Source organism: Gadus morhua, chromosome 22, assembly GCF_902167405.1.
Source record: "Gadus morhua chromosome 22, gadMor3.0, whole genome shotgun sequence".
Taxonomy (NCBI): domain Eukaryota; kingdom Metazoa; phylum Chordata; class Actinopteri; order Gadiformes; family Gadidae; genus Gadus; species Gadus morhua.
Genome location: NC_044069.1, coordinates 5,782,622 through 5,796,543, shown reverse-complemented (window position 1 = coordinate 5,796,543; position 13,922 = coordinate 5,782,622). Strand labels below are relative to the sequence as shown.

At 42.3% G+C, this 13,922-nt stretch overlaps 1 protein-coding gene across 2 annotated transcripts; it reads left to right on the top strand.

The window, feature by feature from the left end:
* The first annotated feature begins 426 nt into the window (after positions 1–426).
* LOC115536277 (cytosolic phospholipase A2 gamma) lies at positions 427–12,753 on the top strand. Of its 2 annotated transcripts, none has more exons than XM_030348063.1 (17): positions 427–467; positions 549–589; positions 750–849; positions 928–1,070; positions 1,679–1,877; positions 1,975–2,080; positions 4,163–4,303; positions 4,382–4,447; positions 4,540–4,674; positions 4,772–4,987; positions 5,082–5,138; positions 8,104–8,226; positions 8,450–8,596; positions 8,709–8,798; positions 8,933–9,081; positions 9,621–9,774; positions 9,862–12,753. In XM_030348063.1, exons 2-17 carry the CDS (start codon positions 576–578, stop codon positions 10,017–10,019), a joined length of 1,998 nt encoding a protein of 665 aa, XP_030203923.1. In that variant the 5' UTR covers positions 427–467; positions 549–575; the 3' UTR covers positions 10,020–12,753. The 2 variants fall into 2 exon arrangements, with proteins under 2 accessions (XP_030203923.1, XP_030203922.1); XM_030348062.1 differs by having other exon boundaries at positions 8,927–9,081.
* Positions 12,754–13,922: the final 1,169 nt, after the last annotated feature.

Genomic DNA, 13,922 nt, shown 5'->3' with positions numbered 1-13,922 from the left:
GGGACTCCGTAGTACAGACTTCAACGCCAACGTGGGCAACGATGGAGACACCTGGTGGGGCGTGGTGCGGAGGAACGGTCTCCCTGATCTAGACCAGAGCGGTCGTCTGTTGTTAGACTTCTGTGCGAGTCATGGATTGTCTTTAACAAACACCACGTTTGAACACAAGGATGCTCATAAGTGTACCTGGAACCAGAGTTCCCTAGGCCGAAGATCGATGATTGATTTCATGATTGTGTCATCCGATCTGAGGACGCATGTTTTGGACACTCGGGTGAAGAGAGGGGCGGAACTGTCAACAGATCACAATCTGGTGGTGGGTTAGATCAGGGATTGGGGGAAGACTCTGGATTTCCCAGGAATGCCACTCCCTGCTCTGAAACATATAAAACATGCAGAAGAAGTCAACTGATAATCTTGCAGTGAATCAGACCGGTGGAGAAGCAGTAGGATCAGCAGTTTCCTGGGTATGTAAGAAAAAATTTGGCACAGGCAATAGAACTAGAAAAGATTGCAACTTCTTTAATTCTTCATCCATTTCTTTTTAGTAAACCTTCTCCAAAGAGGATTTCCAGATGGCACAAGTCAGGTTGATATACATTTTTAATTCCAATGCATTAAAGTATGTCACTGTTCGCCCTGTGTTTCTTTTTATTGAGTTACATGGCTTATTGTTTTAGACTTTTGAATCCATGTCATGTCTTTAGGATTAATAAAGTATATATTATCTTGCATCTGATCTAAAACAGGATCGGGCATTCGCTCAGTGAAGGGGAAAATATGTACCGTTCTGTTAGAAAGCTTTCTGTTCAGAAATGGCTGGTGAAGAACAACATTCCTTGTTCTTTGGTGAGTGTGGTGCAGAACTGTCTTAAGTCTATACTGTCATGAGTGTAGTAACTCAGTGAGCCTGCTTTGTCCATGTAGAGTAAGGTACCCAACATCGCTATACTTGGCTCTGGAGGGGGAGAGCGAGCCATGGTTGGGATGCTGGGCTCCCTGTCCAAGATGGGGGAACAGGGGCTTCTGGACGCTGCCCTCTACATGAGTGGTGTCTCTGGATCAACATGGTAGGCATGCCACCCGATACTACGGAAAACAAGGAGTTCTTCTTTTTTCTATTAACAGCAACAGCAAAAAATGGGGATTGGCTGATGAGGGAAAGAGGTTGAGGTTCTGGGGGGAAGATGGACAAGGAAGGTGTGGGGAATGAAGTGATTGCAGTTAGCAGATGGAAGCAGGATCTGTATAGCAGGGGAAGAGTTTTGACCTCTGGTGGAGAATGGCAACTCAAGGACAGAGCCAGACTGTGACATTTCTGGGTACTTAATGCTGCACATTTTGAAAACGGCTTGTAATGGCTAATCACACTCACACCTGGTGGTATGATAGGTCCCCTTTAAACATGCTGTAGGCAAGCATGTTTATTATTATATTATTTTGGTAACTTGTCAGCTATAATTAAATTCTCTGTGATTATATCTGTTCTGGTTAACTGCGCCTGCCTCTGTATGGGACCATTTCCATTTTGAGACTACTGCCGGCTCACTTTTGACCAATGAGGGCATCTCTTCTCTGGTATATTGCTCTCTTCATGTACTTCTCTGCTTTCTTTCTTTTACACTTTTGACTCTGACCTACAGCAGCTTTCAAATTAAGGTATTCTGCTTCCTTACAGGTGCATGGCTTCTCTTTATGAAAAGGCTAATTGGTCATCAGACATGAAGCAGATAAAGGTTGTTGCGGAAAGACTTGGGCACAGCAGTGTCAGCCTGAAGGACAAAGTTTGGAAACTGAAAAAATATCATCAAACAAATGACAATTTCTCACTGACAGATGTCTGGGCTGCACTGTTAGTGACTACGATTGTCAAGAAAGTAGGAAAACAATAATCAAAATATAATTCCAAAGTATATTTCTATAGCATACTTCTATCTTGGGAAATCATTTATTTGGATCCATATTTCTCCTCAGATAGACGAATCGACCCTCTCCAACTACCAAACGTGCCATGACCAAGATCCATATCCCATCTATACAGTCATCGACCAGGATTGTAAATACGAACATCTGCTACGCGGTAACTATGAAATACCAGTGCGGTCAATACATTTCTATTTGGGAATTGGTTTTGTAAATATCCAGTAATGGAATTGAGACTATCACGAGGTTTCCAAATATCCGATACCAATACCAAATTATTGGTGTGGTTGCTACGCCAAGCACATTACTGTTCTTCTTAAAGGGGACATATTATACAACCAGGTGGGAGTGTGATTAGCCTTACAAGCCGTTTAAAAAATCTGCCCCATATGACATCACTAGTGGGCGTGTCCACCTAGATCTCTGCTGGATAGAGCAGTCTAACAGCCTACCCAGTGGACTGAAGTAAACGTTGCTCATCTATCCAACACAGATCTAGATGGACACGCCCACTAGTGATGTCATATGGGGCAGATTTTCAAAACGGCTTGTAAGGCTGATCACACTCACACCTGATGGTATAATATGTTCCCTTTAAGTTTTCTTTATTCCGTTTGGATGTTTTTTGGGCAGTTAACTGCTCCTGCATTCTTTCAGCTATACAGAAACCATTTAACTATCAAAACGTCCAGCTCTTTAACGACATGATGGCTATCTCAAGGCAACTCTTTCAACTTTTTAAACTGTTATTCTTTTTCGGCTTTTTTTCTTAAAATGTAAGTCAGTGGGTTGAAGTTGAAGGGCCCTATCTTGCATCCAGCGCAATTGACTTTCTACACTGTCGCATGCGTTGTTGCTAATTTGCAACTGGCGCAGAGCGTTCTTTCCCTCCACCGCCATGCGTCGGTAAATAAGGGAATAATCTTGCGCCCTAAGGGGCGCTTTGGCGAAAGGAGGAGGCGTGTTCTGGCGCAAACGTTCCCTCGTGCTATTTTGCAGTTTCAGGAAACAATTCTGCCACAAACCAGGAAATACCTGGTTTGAAGTCAGTGGCGCGTTGTTCAGATGCTATTTTAAGGGTGCATGCATAATGTTGCCTGTGCACCTCGCGCATACACTTTGCTTCTCTCATCTACCTAGCCACACATCCTTGGTAAATGATTTGGGAAAGAACAGCGGATACAGCGGTAATAAGTTGTACTTTTAAATCAATGCGTCTGCAAACACCATACAGCAAACACATATTTTCTTGACACAGACATCGTGTACAAGCCCATAACTTTTAGGATTGATGAGTATTTTATCGTTAGAAAACATTGTTTTACCGTGAGTGAGTGTTAAAAAGAATGAATGAATGCGGGCGCACGCGTGTGTTTGTGTAAAATAATGAATGAATGCGGGTGCGCTTGTGTGTCTGTTTAAACACACGCAAACTAAACACGCAACACATTATACAGTCCATGGCAATGTATATTAACAGGGGGACACATGCATATTAGGAACACAAGTCGATAACGATAATGCATACAATACTGATAAGAAACGATGTTTGTTAATGTATTGCGTATCATTAAATAGAATCACAGTTACCGCATATCATATGTGTGCTAAGTTTTCTTTGCCGAAATTGATTTGGGACGAAAAAAGAAAACGCTATTCCATGCGTGAATTAGGCCATATTATTTGGCCATAAACTGAGCCATTTGAAGTTTGAAATTCATGTGGTCATGCATTCGTCTCATCGGAGACTGCAAACATGCCGTCAAAATATCAACTTGTCGCGACACAGACAGAGCGGCGAGAGCGCCAAGACGGCATGTTTATGCCCAAGGCAGCCCTTGCACACCTCATGGCCGTCGTACGGCAAGATGTAACCCGTGTTACATGTCTTGTAGATGCGGATCGTCTTCGAGTCCATAATATCTATTTATTTACTTCAGTATGCTACAGGATCTTCTGCGGATGTGATTGAGGCCCACGCTGTTGGTGGGCGGGGATTACAATTGTTGCAGTGCTACGGCTCACGCCTAGGGAAAACCGAATAGCGATAGCCTTAAAAGGCGAAGCCTGTACGACATAGAACCGCCCACAAAGCTACTTGCGTTTGGCGCTTCTCACAGCCTTCCGCCTTCTCTGACACGTCAACTATTTCAGACATCGTAATTAGGTCGATATTCAACGTTAACCTTCATTCAAACCATTTAACAAATCAACACGAATTTCGTGTTTTACTGCACAGAAACCTTCTTTGAGCTAACCCCCCATGAGGTGGGGTACACTCTAGCTGGAGCCTTTGTGGAAACCTCCAGTTTTGGAAGTATCTTCAACAAGGGCGTTCTGACAACGCCAAAACCTGAGATGGACATGACATATCTTCAAGGTATGTGAAGACAACAACTACAAACTGCCGTTGCTACCTTCAACTTCATTGTTATTCTAACAGTCTGCCTTTTCCTAGGTCTTTGTGGAAGTGCTCTTGCTGACGTGGAGGTCATTCTGACGACATTGAAGGAATGGCTTAAAGGTATGCCATAAAGTATATCACCTTATATCACCATAGCTAACATGCTGTTTTGTAACAAGCAATCAGTATGTACTAACATATGTTGTCTTTAGTTGGGGAAAACATGAAGACATTAAAGGACCACAATGGGGTTCAGCTTCTTTCTACTATGGTAGACCTTCAGCTCTGCCAGTACACCGGCTGTGACCATGCTCCTCTGCTTCAGACCGCAAATGAACTGCTTGAAGGTGACATTTATATACAAATTAATAATAATGAACAATCATAGCTTTGCTGATATTGTTCATTTGAATTGGTTTTCTCACTGTTTCCTATTGTATACAGGAAAGATGGGTTTGGATGGCTCCACGTTGAAACTCAACTTCAAAGGGAAGAACAGCATAGACCAAAACAAAGAGATTCACACAGTCACTTCAGCTTTATGCCACTCCTTTTTTGATTGGCACAAGGACTTGAAGGATTCTGATTTTGAGGAAGTGGATGTCTTTGTGAAGACCCTTCACAAAGTAAATGAGAAGCTACCAGCTCACCCACTTAAAGGTAATCTATCCATTCATCAATCCATCCACCTATCTATCAATCCATCCATCCATCCCTCCACCCATCAATTCATTTTTCTCTGTATGTGTCGCAGGTGCCAGCAATGCCTATAATGAAGAACTTTTGAAGAAGTTGAACGACAGTGTCAAAAGTAAGCATTAGCCTACTACTTTTTCTAATCCTAATTCTTTATCTATTGATTTATTCATTTGGTTATGATTTATTTATCAGGACCTATGCACCCGTATTAACTTCAGGCTAGTTTTCTTCTGTGTTCCCTGTGCAGAGATGCAAAATATACAAATTGGTCATGATGTACAAGCCCTATAGGCATTTAAAACTGGTATGAGATGTGGAGTCTGATTTCTGTGTGGGATGAGTTCCACACACCTGACAAAATGATTATCTATCACCGTTCCCAAATGTATTCTAGATGTAAGCCTTCGCTGTCCGTACTCAGCCCTTTTGGGGGTGCTGAGGTTTTCCTAGTTCTCCACAGTATACAGTGCATCTGTTGATACCTATTGTTATTGTACGGTTTGGCTACTATCAATCCGTATTGATATCACCTACAGCCTATAAATAGCCTATAGACCGATGATGTTGTCAGGTTAGAATTTTCTGTACAGGGACATTTTATAATGAAATTCAAAAATCTTCTTCTGAATCTGAACCAAAGGGTAATCCCTCATAAGCGCAATGCACCAATTTGCCTATAGGCAAATTGGCGTAGGCATAAGAACATTGACATAGGCATAATGGCCTCTAGGAGTAATGACTACACACTTGATTTGTTTGAATATGGCAGACCCTAGGATATGCGGTGCATAGGCTTGCAGTCCTAGTTATTCTTCTTCTCCCTCACTTTATCCAATTTATTTGTTTATATATTAATCAGGGACCATTCACAACACCATAGTTAGCTTCAGGCTAGATTTAGAGATCGGCAGAGATGCAAAAATATAAGTACAATACAAATACAATATGTCACGATATACAAGCTCTATAGTCGTGTTGGAGATGTGGAGTCTGATTTACGTGCTGGATAAATTCTATGTAGGGCTTTGATTGGAGTCCCTCTAAAATGAGTCACCTCTCACTGACTCATGTCTCACTGATCAGACGCTTATTTAAGGGAGGATGGGCAACATCATTTTATCTTAAACATAGGAAATTAACAAATCATCAAAAATTAGCAGATTATATTTTTGTACAATACTCCAGTGTTGATACTCTCCTCTTCTTATCAAGGGTTGTGTACAGGGTATCTGCAGGTTTCAGCAAGTCAAATTTAAGACTTTTTAAGACCTTTTTAATACCACCTTGAATGAAATTTAAGACCTTAAACCCGCGATGGTGGGTGGGATCCCGCTGTATTACAACCCAAGCATAGCATGTGTGTCACTCAATGAGACTCATTCAAGTTTACTATTTGTCTGTTTATTGAACATAAAGTGATACTCCAGGGCTCCAGACTAACTTTTTCCTTGGGTGCACTGGTGCGCCTAAATTTTTTATTTTGGTGCACCAGCACGTATTTATGGTGCACCCAAGTTTTGAGTTGTTGAGAGGGGGGTGACAGCGTCTGGGCCCCCGGGCAGCTGCACCGGTTGCACCGTCGATATTTACGCCACTGATTAATAATATTTTCACCATTGAATAAATGCCTTCAGTAAGACCTGGGGGGTATACCACGAACCTCGTTGAACATACCCAGGCTTTCTTGGGAAAACCTGGATCGACAGAGCCGCAACTCGCAATCACAGTTAAATGGTACCACAACGCTCACTTTAGATTAAATTAGTTGAACCAGGTTTTTCCGCTTTAGGTTCAATGCGCGTTCACATAAAAGGGGCGTTTCTCGCGTCATTTGACTCACCCTTATGCAAAATAAATCACGCAAGAGCGGTGTATTTCATCCAAGGCGAGCAATGTATTATTATGAACTCCTACGAGGAATTCAAATTTCAAATCACAGCCAAGGGGAACACGGTTGCCCATAATATGGCTAGGGTGGCGTGCCGGCAAAAATAGCCGACCGTGTTAATTCGCAAGTGAAAAGATTCTGCATATTGTCTAAAAAATATTATGTATCATCAACCCTTTTACCCCCATATATGTGGGGCCCCATGAATTGCGAGCCCAAGTACCGGGAATGCACTCGATCTCCGACCCAATATCGGACGTGCACGTCAAGTTGCTTGCTTTTAGTGGCGTGGTTCAACGTCTCAAATATCAAAACAAAATCAGCCTTGTTGACGCTGCAGATTAGCTCGTTTCGGATGAAAGGCGCTGGTCCGAGGCGAGTTATATACGCCGTTTTGTCCCTTCCAGCAGTAAAGGTGCTCGCGATTTGAGAGTCAGGGAACATCAAACCGAAGAGATCTCCTATCCCCTCATTCGAGTTGTAGGACTGGTGCTTGACCACTGTGACTGTTTAGAATCCACAACACCTCCGCTTTCAGTGTTGGTGTCGCACCAAATGCTACCCTCAGGTCAGTGCTAGCGGCGCGGACCGTCTGCGGCGGTGGCGCCGGGGCAGAGATGCAAAACGTAGAATTGGCTGGGGTCTGTGTGTGGCTCCTGGCAGAGGTTTTATGTTTTTGGCTCTGCATATGGCTGACAACAGCCTTAATCCCCATGGTGCCGAGCTTGAATGTAGGCTACTTTTGCACGGAATGCATCTGGCCTGTTCTGGGTTGGCAACGGACGCTAGCCAACCTCGGAAACGGACGTCTTCCAGCCAACTGACGTTGAACTTGCATTTACCCATTGTTGCAGACTAGCTAGCAAGCGCGCAGACATCCGTTTATATATGCAGCTAGCAAGAAAGTAGCCTCTCGTACAACTCCTTCCCGAAAAGTACGAGAAAAAAAAAAAATTAAATAACCCTGCCCCGACAAATTTAAGACCTCTGAGTTATAAATTTAAGACCAGCATACGACATTTTTGACGAATTTAAGACTTTTTAAGGCCTTAAATTTAGAAAAATTAATTTAAGACTTTTTAAGACTTTTAAGACCTCCGCGGACACCCTGGTGTATTATAGTTTATGAAGGGTACACTTTAATATATATAATATTTGTATCATCAATACAATGTTGACCTTTCCCTAGGAGAGGAGTTGCAGAGCCATGATGGGCCAAGGTTAATTCTCCAGGCGTTAAAACTTTACAATAACATCATCAGAGGAGAGGACGAGACTCATTTGGTGGATGATTTGAATGACCTTCTCAAAGGTACCTTCTGCAAGTGACTTCACCTTACAACTGACTCATATTTTTAAGTTCTTGACAATTACTGAACTAAGTACAATTAGTGAGCCACAGTGGTCTGAGTCTCACATTAGCATTTGGTCACAAGATCAATACATGTTTTAGTTGAATGAATAATAAAATGAAAATCAAAAAATGTAATAATTTGTTGCATTATATGATTCTCATTATTTTATAAATACTGTAGGGAAGAAGATGGAGAGCGGTAGAGATTTGAGGATCAACAAAGATGAGTGGGTCAAAACAGATCTGAAGTCCAGGAAGCAATTGGCACTTGGACTCCAATTGGACATTTGCAAATCTTTCTTCAGCTGGTTTCCAGACTTGAAGAATGGTACAAATCTACTGTGTTCAGTATTTTTTTGTTGTAAGCCTCATTCAAACAATTCCAATGAATTGTATTTACCGGCAATAACCTCAATATTCAATTACTTTGATTTTCAAAGCTAGGTTTTACATCTCGGAATTTGTCGAATGGATGCTGAAGTCAATCTATGCTTGGGGAGCCAATTATAATTTCCTCCATAAGATGAACGGTAGGCCTGTAGATTTTATGTTGTGTTCTCTGAAATCAATGCAGCGAACCGTATTTTCATTCCCTATTGACAAAAGTTATTTCATGTATTTTAGACATGGCTTAACGTATTTCTTGATTTGACTTAAGCTTCAGATCTTGGCCAAAGGCTTCTGAAGAGGAAAACCACTCACTTTGAGGACGCCGGTTTGCTGGAGAATTCTCCCTACATGAGTGCACTGAGAGCTGAGCGAGAAATAGATCTGATCATCTCCTTTGACTTTAGTGCAGGAAATCCAATGGAGGTAAGAAGTCCATACCTGAGGAACATTCAATTCCCCGGTAAAAAAATAGCAGAGGGGATGGAGAAGATAAAACAAACTTGCTTGCTTAAATTCTCCACATGCAAAAAATGTTAACTCTTTGATTGCAACGTTTTGTAATATATAATCTTTGAACATCATAACATTAAGATCCGTCTGTTTTTTACCCGCTCAATGCAAGTAAATCAAACGGAGTGACCCACCAATTAGGCAATTCACTTTGACGGTGAGGAAGTGAAATATTTGTCTGTTCAAATATTGGTTGAACAGACAACCTCTCTATGTAAAGATAAGATCAGTGGATAACAAATATTTTGCTTGTAAGGTTTCAACCCACTGCATTTTTGGGGTTTTCTGTTGAAATATTAATGCAGAACATTGAAGAAGAAATAGTAACATATTAGTTTAATGCTGTAAAACATCCATATCAAAATCTTTGTTTCTTATAGATGAAATGGCTTGCTCTTATGTTAAGCTTTTTTTTTTAAAAAATATTAATTGTATATCTTTTCATTTCACAGACTTTGACGGAAACAGCTAAAGAGTGTAAGAAATTGGACATCTCCTTCCCAGCGATCAACTACACAAAAACGGACAAAGATTTCTACGTGTTCAAGGGGCTGAAGAAAGCCCCCACTGTGATCCACATACCCTTATTCAACGTTGCAAACTGTGGTAGGTTATAATACAGTAAACAGACACTAAACATATTGAACCCAGCGTGTACAATTCACCAAGTCAAATGTTGTGTGATGTGTTCAGGAAGCGAGTTGGAGGCTTACAGAGACAAGTATCGCACATTCCAGGGAGCTTACAGCCCTGAGATGATTGAGGATCTGATGAAGAAGGCCGGTGAAAACGTATTAAACAACAAGGAGAAGCTGTTGAGAGAGATAGCGGGCATTGTCCAGCAGAAGTGACCAACTTCTGCATGAAAAAGCTCCAATGCTTTTGTTGTTTTCTCTAATTACTTGAATTGTTATTCTGGAAATTGAAATATTTTAAAATATGCCTTAACAATGTAATCAAGATAGCTACCTATTGAATAACGAGACAATCGTTATGTCTGTCTACAATCACCACTTACGCCTCGTTTCCACATGCGTATGTTTTTCGTATCCGTGCTTCCGTAAATTTACGGAAGGGGTCACTAGTGTTTTACGTACGGACATGAATTTATTTATGCCAGCCAAAAAGATTGGGGAACGTATGATAATGGCCGTTTTTAGGAGACTGGTACTTTGGAACATGAGGATCGACATATACGGAGATAAAAACAAAACCTACCAGGCTTGGAAAGAGATCGGCGAGGAGTTCGGCCTGCCATGTTTTGTGAAAAACATAGAAACTTTCATACGGTATCTCCGTAAAACGACGGCGAAAGTTATATTTTTGTAACGTATATTACGGACATACCGGACAGAAATTTTACTGAGGGGAGGAGTCTCGGAGGAAAAACGGACATTACGGAGAATCACATAGGAATGAATGGACTTTCGTTCGGAGACGGTTGGATCGCATACGATAATGTACGTATGTGGAAACGAGGCGTTAGGCTAACAATGCTTTCGGGAAACTGGGCCCAGGAGGACACAGATTCCCAGAGTCTCCAGCTCAGGGCCAGTCTAGTTTAGATACTCAATGCTCCTCTTGGATTGATTGAATTGCAGATACCGTTTAAGTTAGCTATAAATGCATCATGTATCACACTCATAACAATCATTTAGTCCATACCCAATTAATTAATTATGCCTACGGTGCCGTGTTCCAATCCCCATACTGTCCGTACTTACTAGCCAAAATTTGAGTACGCAGTACATTCCAATTCAGATCCGGCGAAAAGAAGTATACTTCAAGGACCCGGATGCCGTACTCAAAACGGGCTAATCGTGAAGTGTGGATCGAAGGACACTCCCCGTACTCAACGGCAGCCATCTTAGCTACGTAGCGGAAGAGGCGGAGCCAGGCAGCGCCAAAGTCGGCGCATTTTGTAGTTTTTATAGTTTTTATAGCTTTTTATAGCTGCTAGGCGTAAAGAGTTCACCGTTCAAACTTACTTACGTACTTAGGCCTTTAAGTTCCCAAAGGAACATAGGCCGTCGACAAAACCCCTCCATCCTCTCCTGTCTTGGGCCCTCCGCTCCAGTTGAGGCCAGGACAGACCTTCTTTCTTCATTTCCTGTTCTGTGGTTCTTCTTCAGGTGGTTCTCGGTCTGCGTCTCTTCCTCTTGCCCTGTGGGTACCAGGGTTCACCGTTCAAAGCGGGATGTTTATTGCGGGGGAGGAGCCACGGCGGCAGTCGTGATCGTAATTTCCGGTTAGTGCACCACGGAGTACTCGATTTGGAACAGAACTAACATCTGAAAAACTAACGTAGTAGACAGTGCGGATAGTATACTTCCTTTAAGTATACTCATGGAAGTACGGGTATTGGAACACGACATGCATATAATATGGAATGGAGCAGGCACGGAGCATGGGGGTGGCTTTCGTGAATGAAGCCCCGAATCTCACTTCAAAAGCCCCGGATCTTTTTTAAGGTTTTAAATTGTCATTGCCATCTAGTGGAAAGGACATGCCACAGCATGGATAATGCTTCGCTACAAAACCATGGGCCTATTGTTGGCTAAGCACAGTGGGCATACCGCTTAAAAAATATAAGAAAAATATATAACAAATAAATAAAACCAACAAACAAATAAAAAATCCATCTCTGCAATCCTACTTTGAATCTACTGAAAGTTAGCATCTTAAAATCCTCTTACATCTCAAAATCCTCTTACACCATCAATAGCACATGCAGAGAACGCCTCCATCACCCTAACACAGTGCTGGAGGAGTGGGGGCGTGGCCTCCATCACCCCGACACGGTGCTGGAGGAGTGGGGGCGTGGCCTCCATCACCCCGACACGGTGCTGGAGGAGTGGGGGCCTGGCCTCCATCACCCACACGGCGCTGGAGGAGTGGGGGCGTGGCCTCCATCACCCACACGGTGCTGGAGGAGTGGGGGCGTGGCCTCCATCACCCACACGGTGCTGGAGGAGTGGGGGCGTGGCCTCCATCACCCACACGATGCTGGAGGAGTGGGGGCGTGGCCCATGGCCCTATTAAAGATTCTTTAATGGGCATTCTTTAATAGGGCCTCCCTCCAGACGGAGGCTGTAGAAGCAGGACCAGGTGTTCCAGCTCCTCCCAACGGCTGCATCAGAGTCCTTCACACGGGGGAGAAGGAAAAGACGACGAGTTCGAAAGAGCAACTTTTGCACTTCAGGTTCCCCTTATAAAAGGGTTTATTGGAAATAGTGTGATACTTCAAAACAGTGCTGTGTATGAAAATAACAAAATGAAGTAGTGCTGGGTGACTCCATCAAGCCTTAATGATATAATTGTATATTATTTAATATACACTCACTCACTCACAATACCATTTTATTTTTACTCAACTTTACCAGGTCTTTTTAGTTTTTGTGAACATTTGGTCAGCAAGTTTTCCTAACATGTATCACCCCCTCCCCAAGTAATGGGTAGACACAATCTAAGGAACACTTTTCAATATAATGTACGTCAGAGTGGGACGTTAACTTTCTACCAGTACCAGCCACCCAAATTAATGTTCAAATCCATCCTGCTCAATAATAAAATACTTTGAAATAATTTCCTTGGGATATTTGAAAAAAGAAAAACACGACCATCAAAAACCGCAATTTCCAAGTCGTCTCTCTGTTCCTGTGGCTCTAAAGTGGTTTCTCAACCGGCGCGGCACCGCCCCCTAGTGTGCGGTCCTGGGATGGTATCGGGCGCTGAGACAAAAACACTTGAATGGCCGTTAAAGTGTAATTCCGGCATAAAATTGAACCCCGGGGTCTTTGTTTTGGCATGGAAACCAATCAAATAAGCCCTCCAGATACCTTTTTCATTGAAAATCAAGTATTAGAGTTTGCCCGGCGCAATGTTTGGATTACATGTTATTGGCTTGGGGCAGTGAGTTTCGCTTCCAAATCGGCATTTTTGAACCCCTAATATTGCTAAAAATAGCACCAAACCTCTGCAGTACCATGACTAGGGTCCCTACACATAAAACGAGGCACCATCAACTTAGTTAAACCCGGAGCTTATTTAAAATTACTTTTTAAATAAAGCATTACCGGCAGGTCCGTGTTTACAGGAAATCCACACAAGACGATTAGGCTACTGAATGCGCTGGAGTTCAGTTCAAGGAGGAAGGTTTTGGAATTTCTAATTTATATAATTTATACTTATAAATAATATATAGCAAGTGTTCACACGGAAGGACTTGCATATGTAAATTACAGTTAAAAATGATTTGGTCGCTACAATCAAGCATGGCAGTTTTTGACATCCAATGCGTTGAATTTGTCTGCTACGAAGAACGCAAGCGCCACTTGGTATGCCATCATCCTTGTTGACGATGATGGGATCTTGATGTGATTATGACAAGTTCCGCCGGATCTTCTCAAGTCTCTATTTTATTACAGCATTTCAACACAAAATTATCAGAAACAGTAATTATTAATCATAAAAACACATGGAAAAGCCAAATATTGTGCTATTGTCCCAAGCGACTTACCAAAAAGTGGGGCATAACAAAAACATAACCACATTTTTGAGCATTCAGAGAGGGTGCACTTTATAAACATGTGCTTTATAAATACATTTGACTTGATGAGCATTTTACACTGCTGTGTTTGTGTGTGTGTGTGTGTGTGTGTGTGTGTGTGCCCTGACCAGCGTTAGTGTGTCTTGAGTTCATATTTCTTATGATCTTCCTCCGCTAGCGTCCTGATATCAGACACCAACACACA

Excerpts from the sequence above, each read along its gene's own strand:
- LOC115536277 (XM_030348062.1), top strand. Across the intron at positions 1,071-1,678 it reads GGTGTCTCTGGATCAACATG|GTGCATGGCTTCTCTTTATG; the intron begins GTAGGCATGCCA and ends GCTTCCTTACAG. Across the intron at positions 1,878-1,974 it reads TGACTACGATTGTCAAGAAA|ATAGACGAATCGACCCTCTC; the intron begins GTAGGAAAACAA and ends ATTTCTCCTCAG.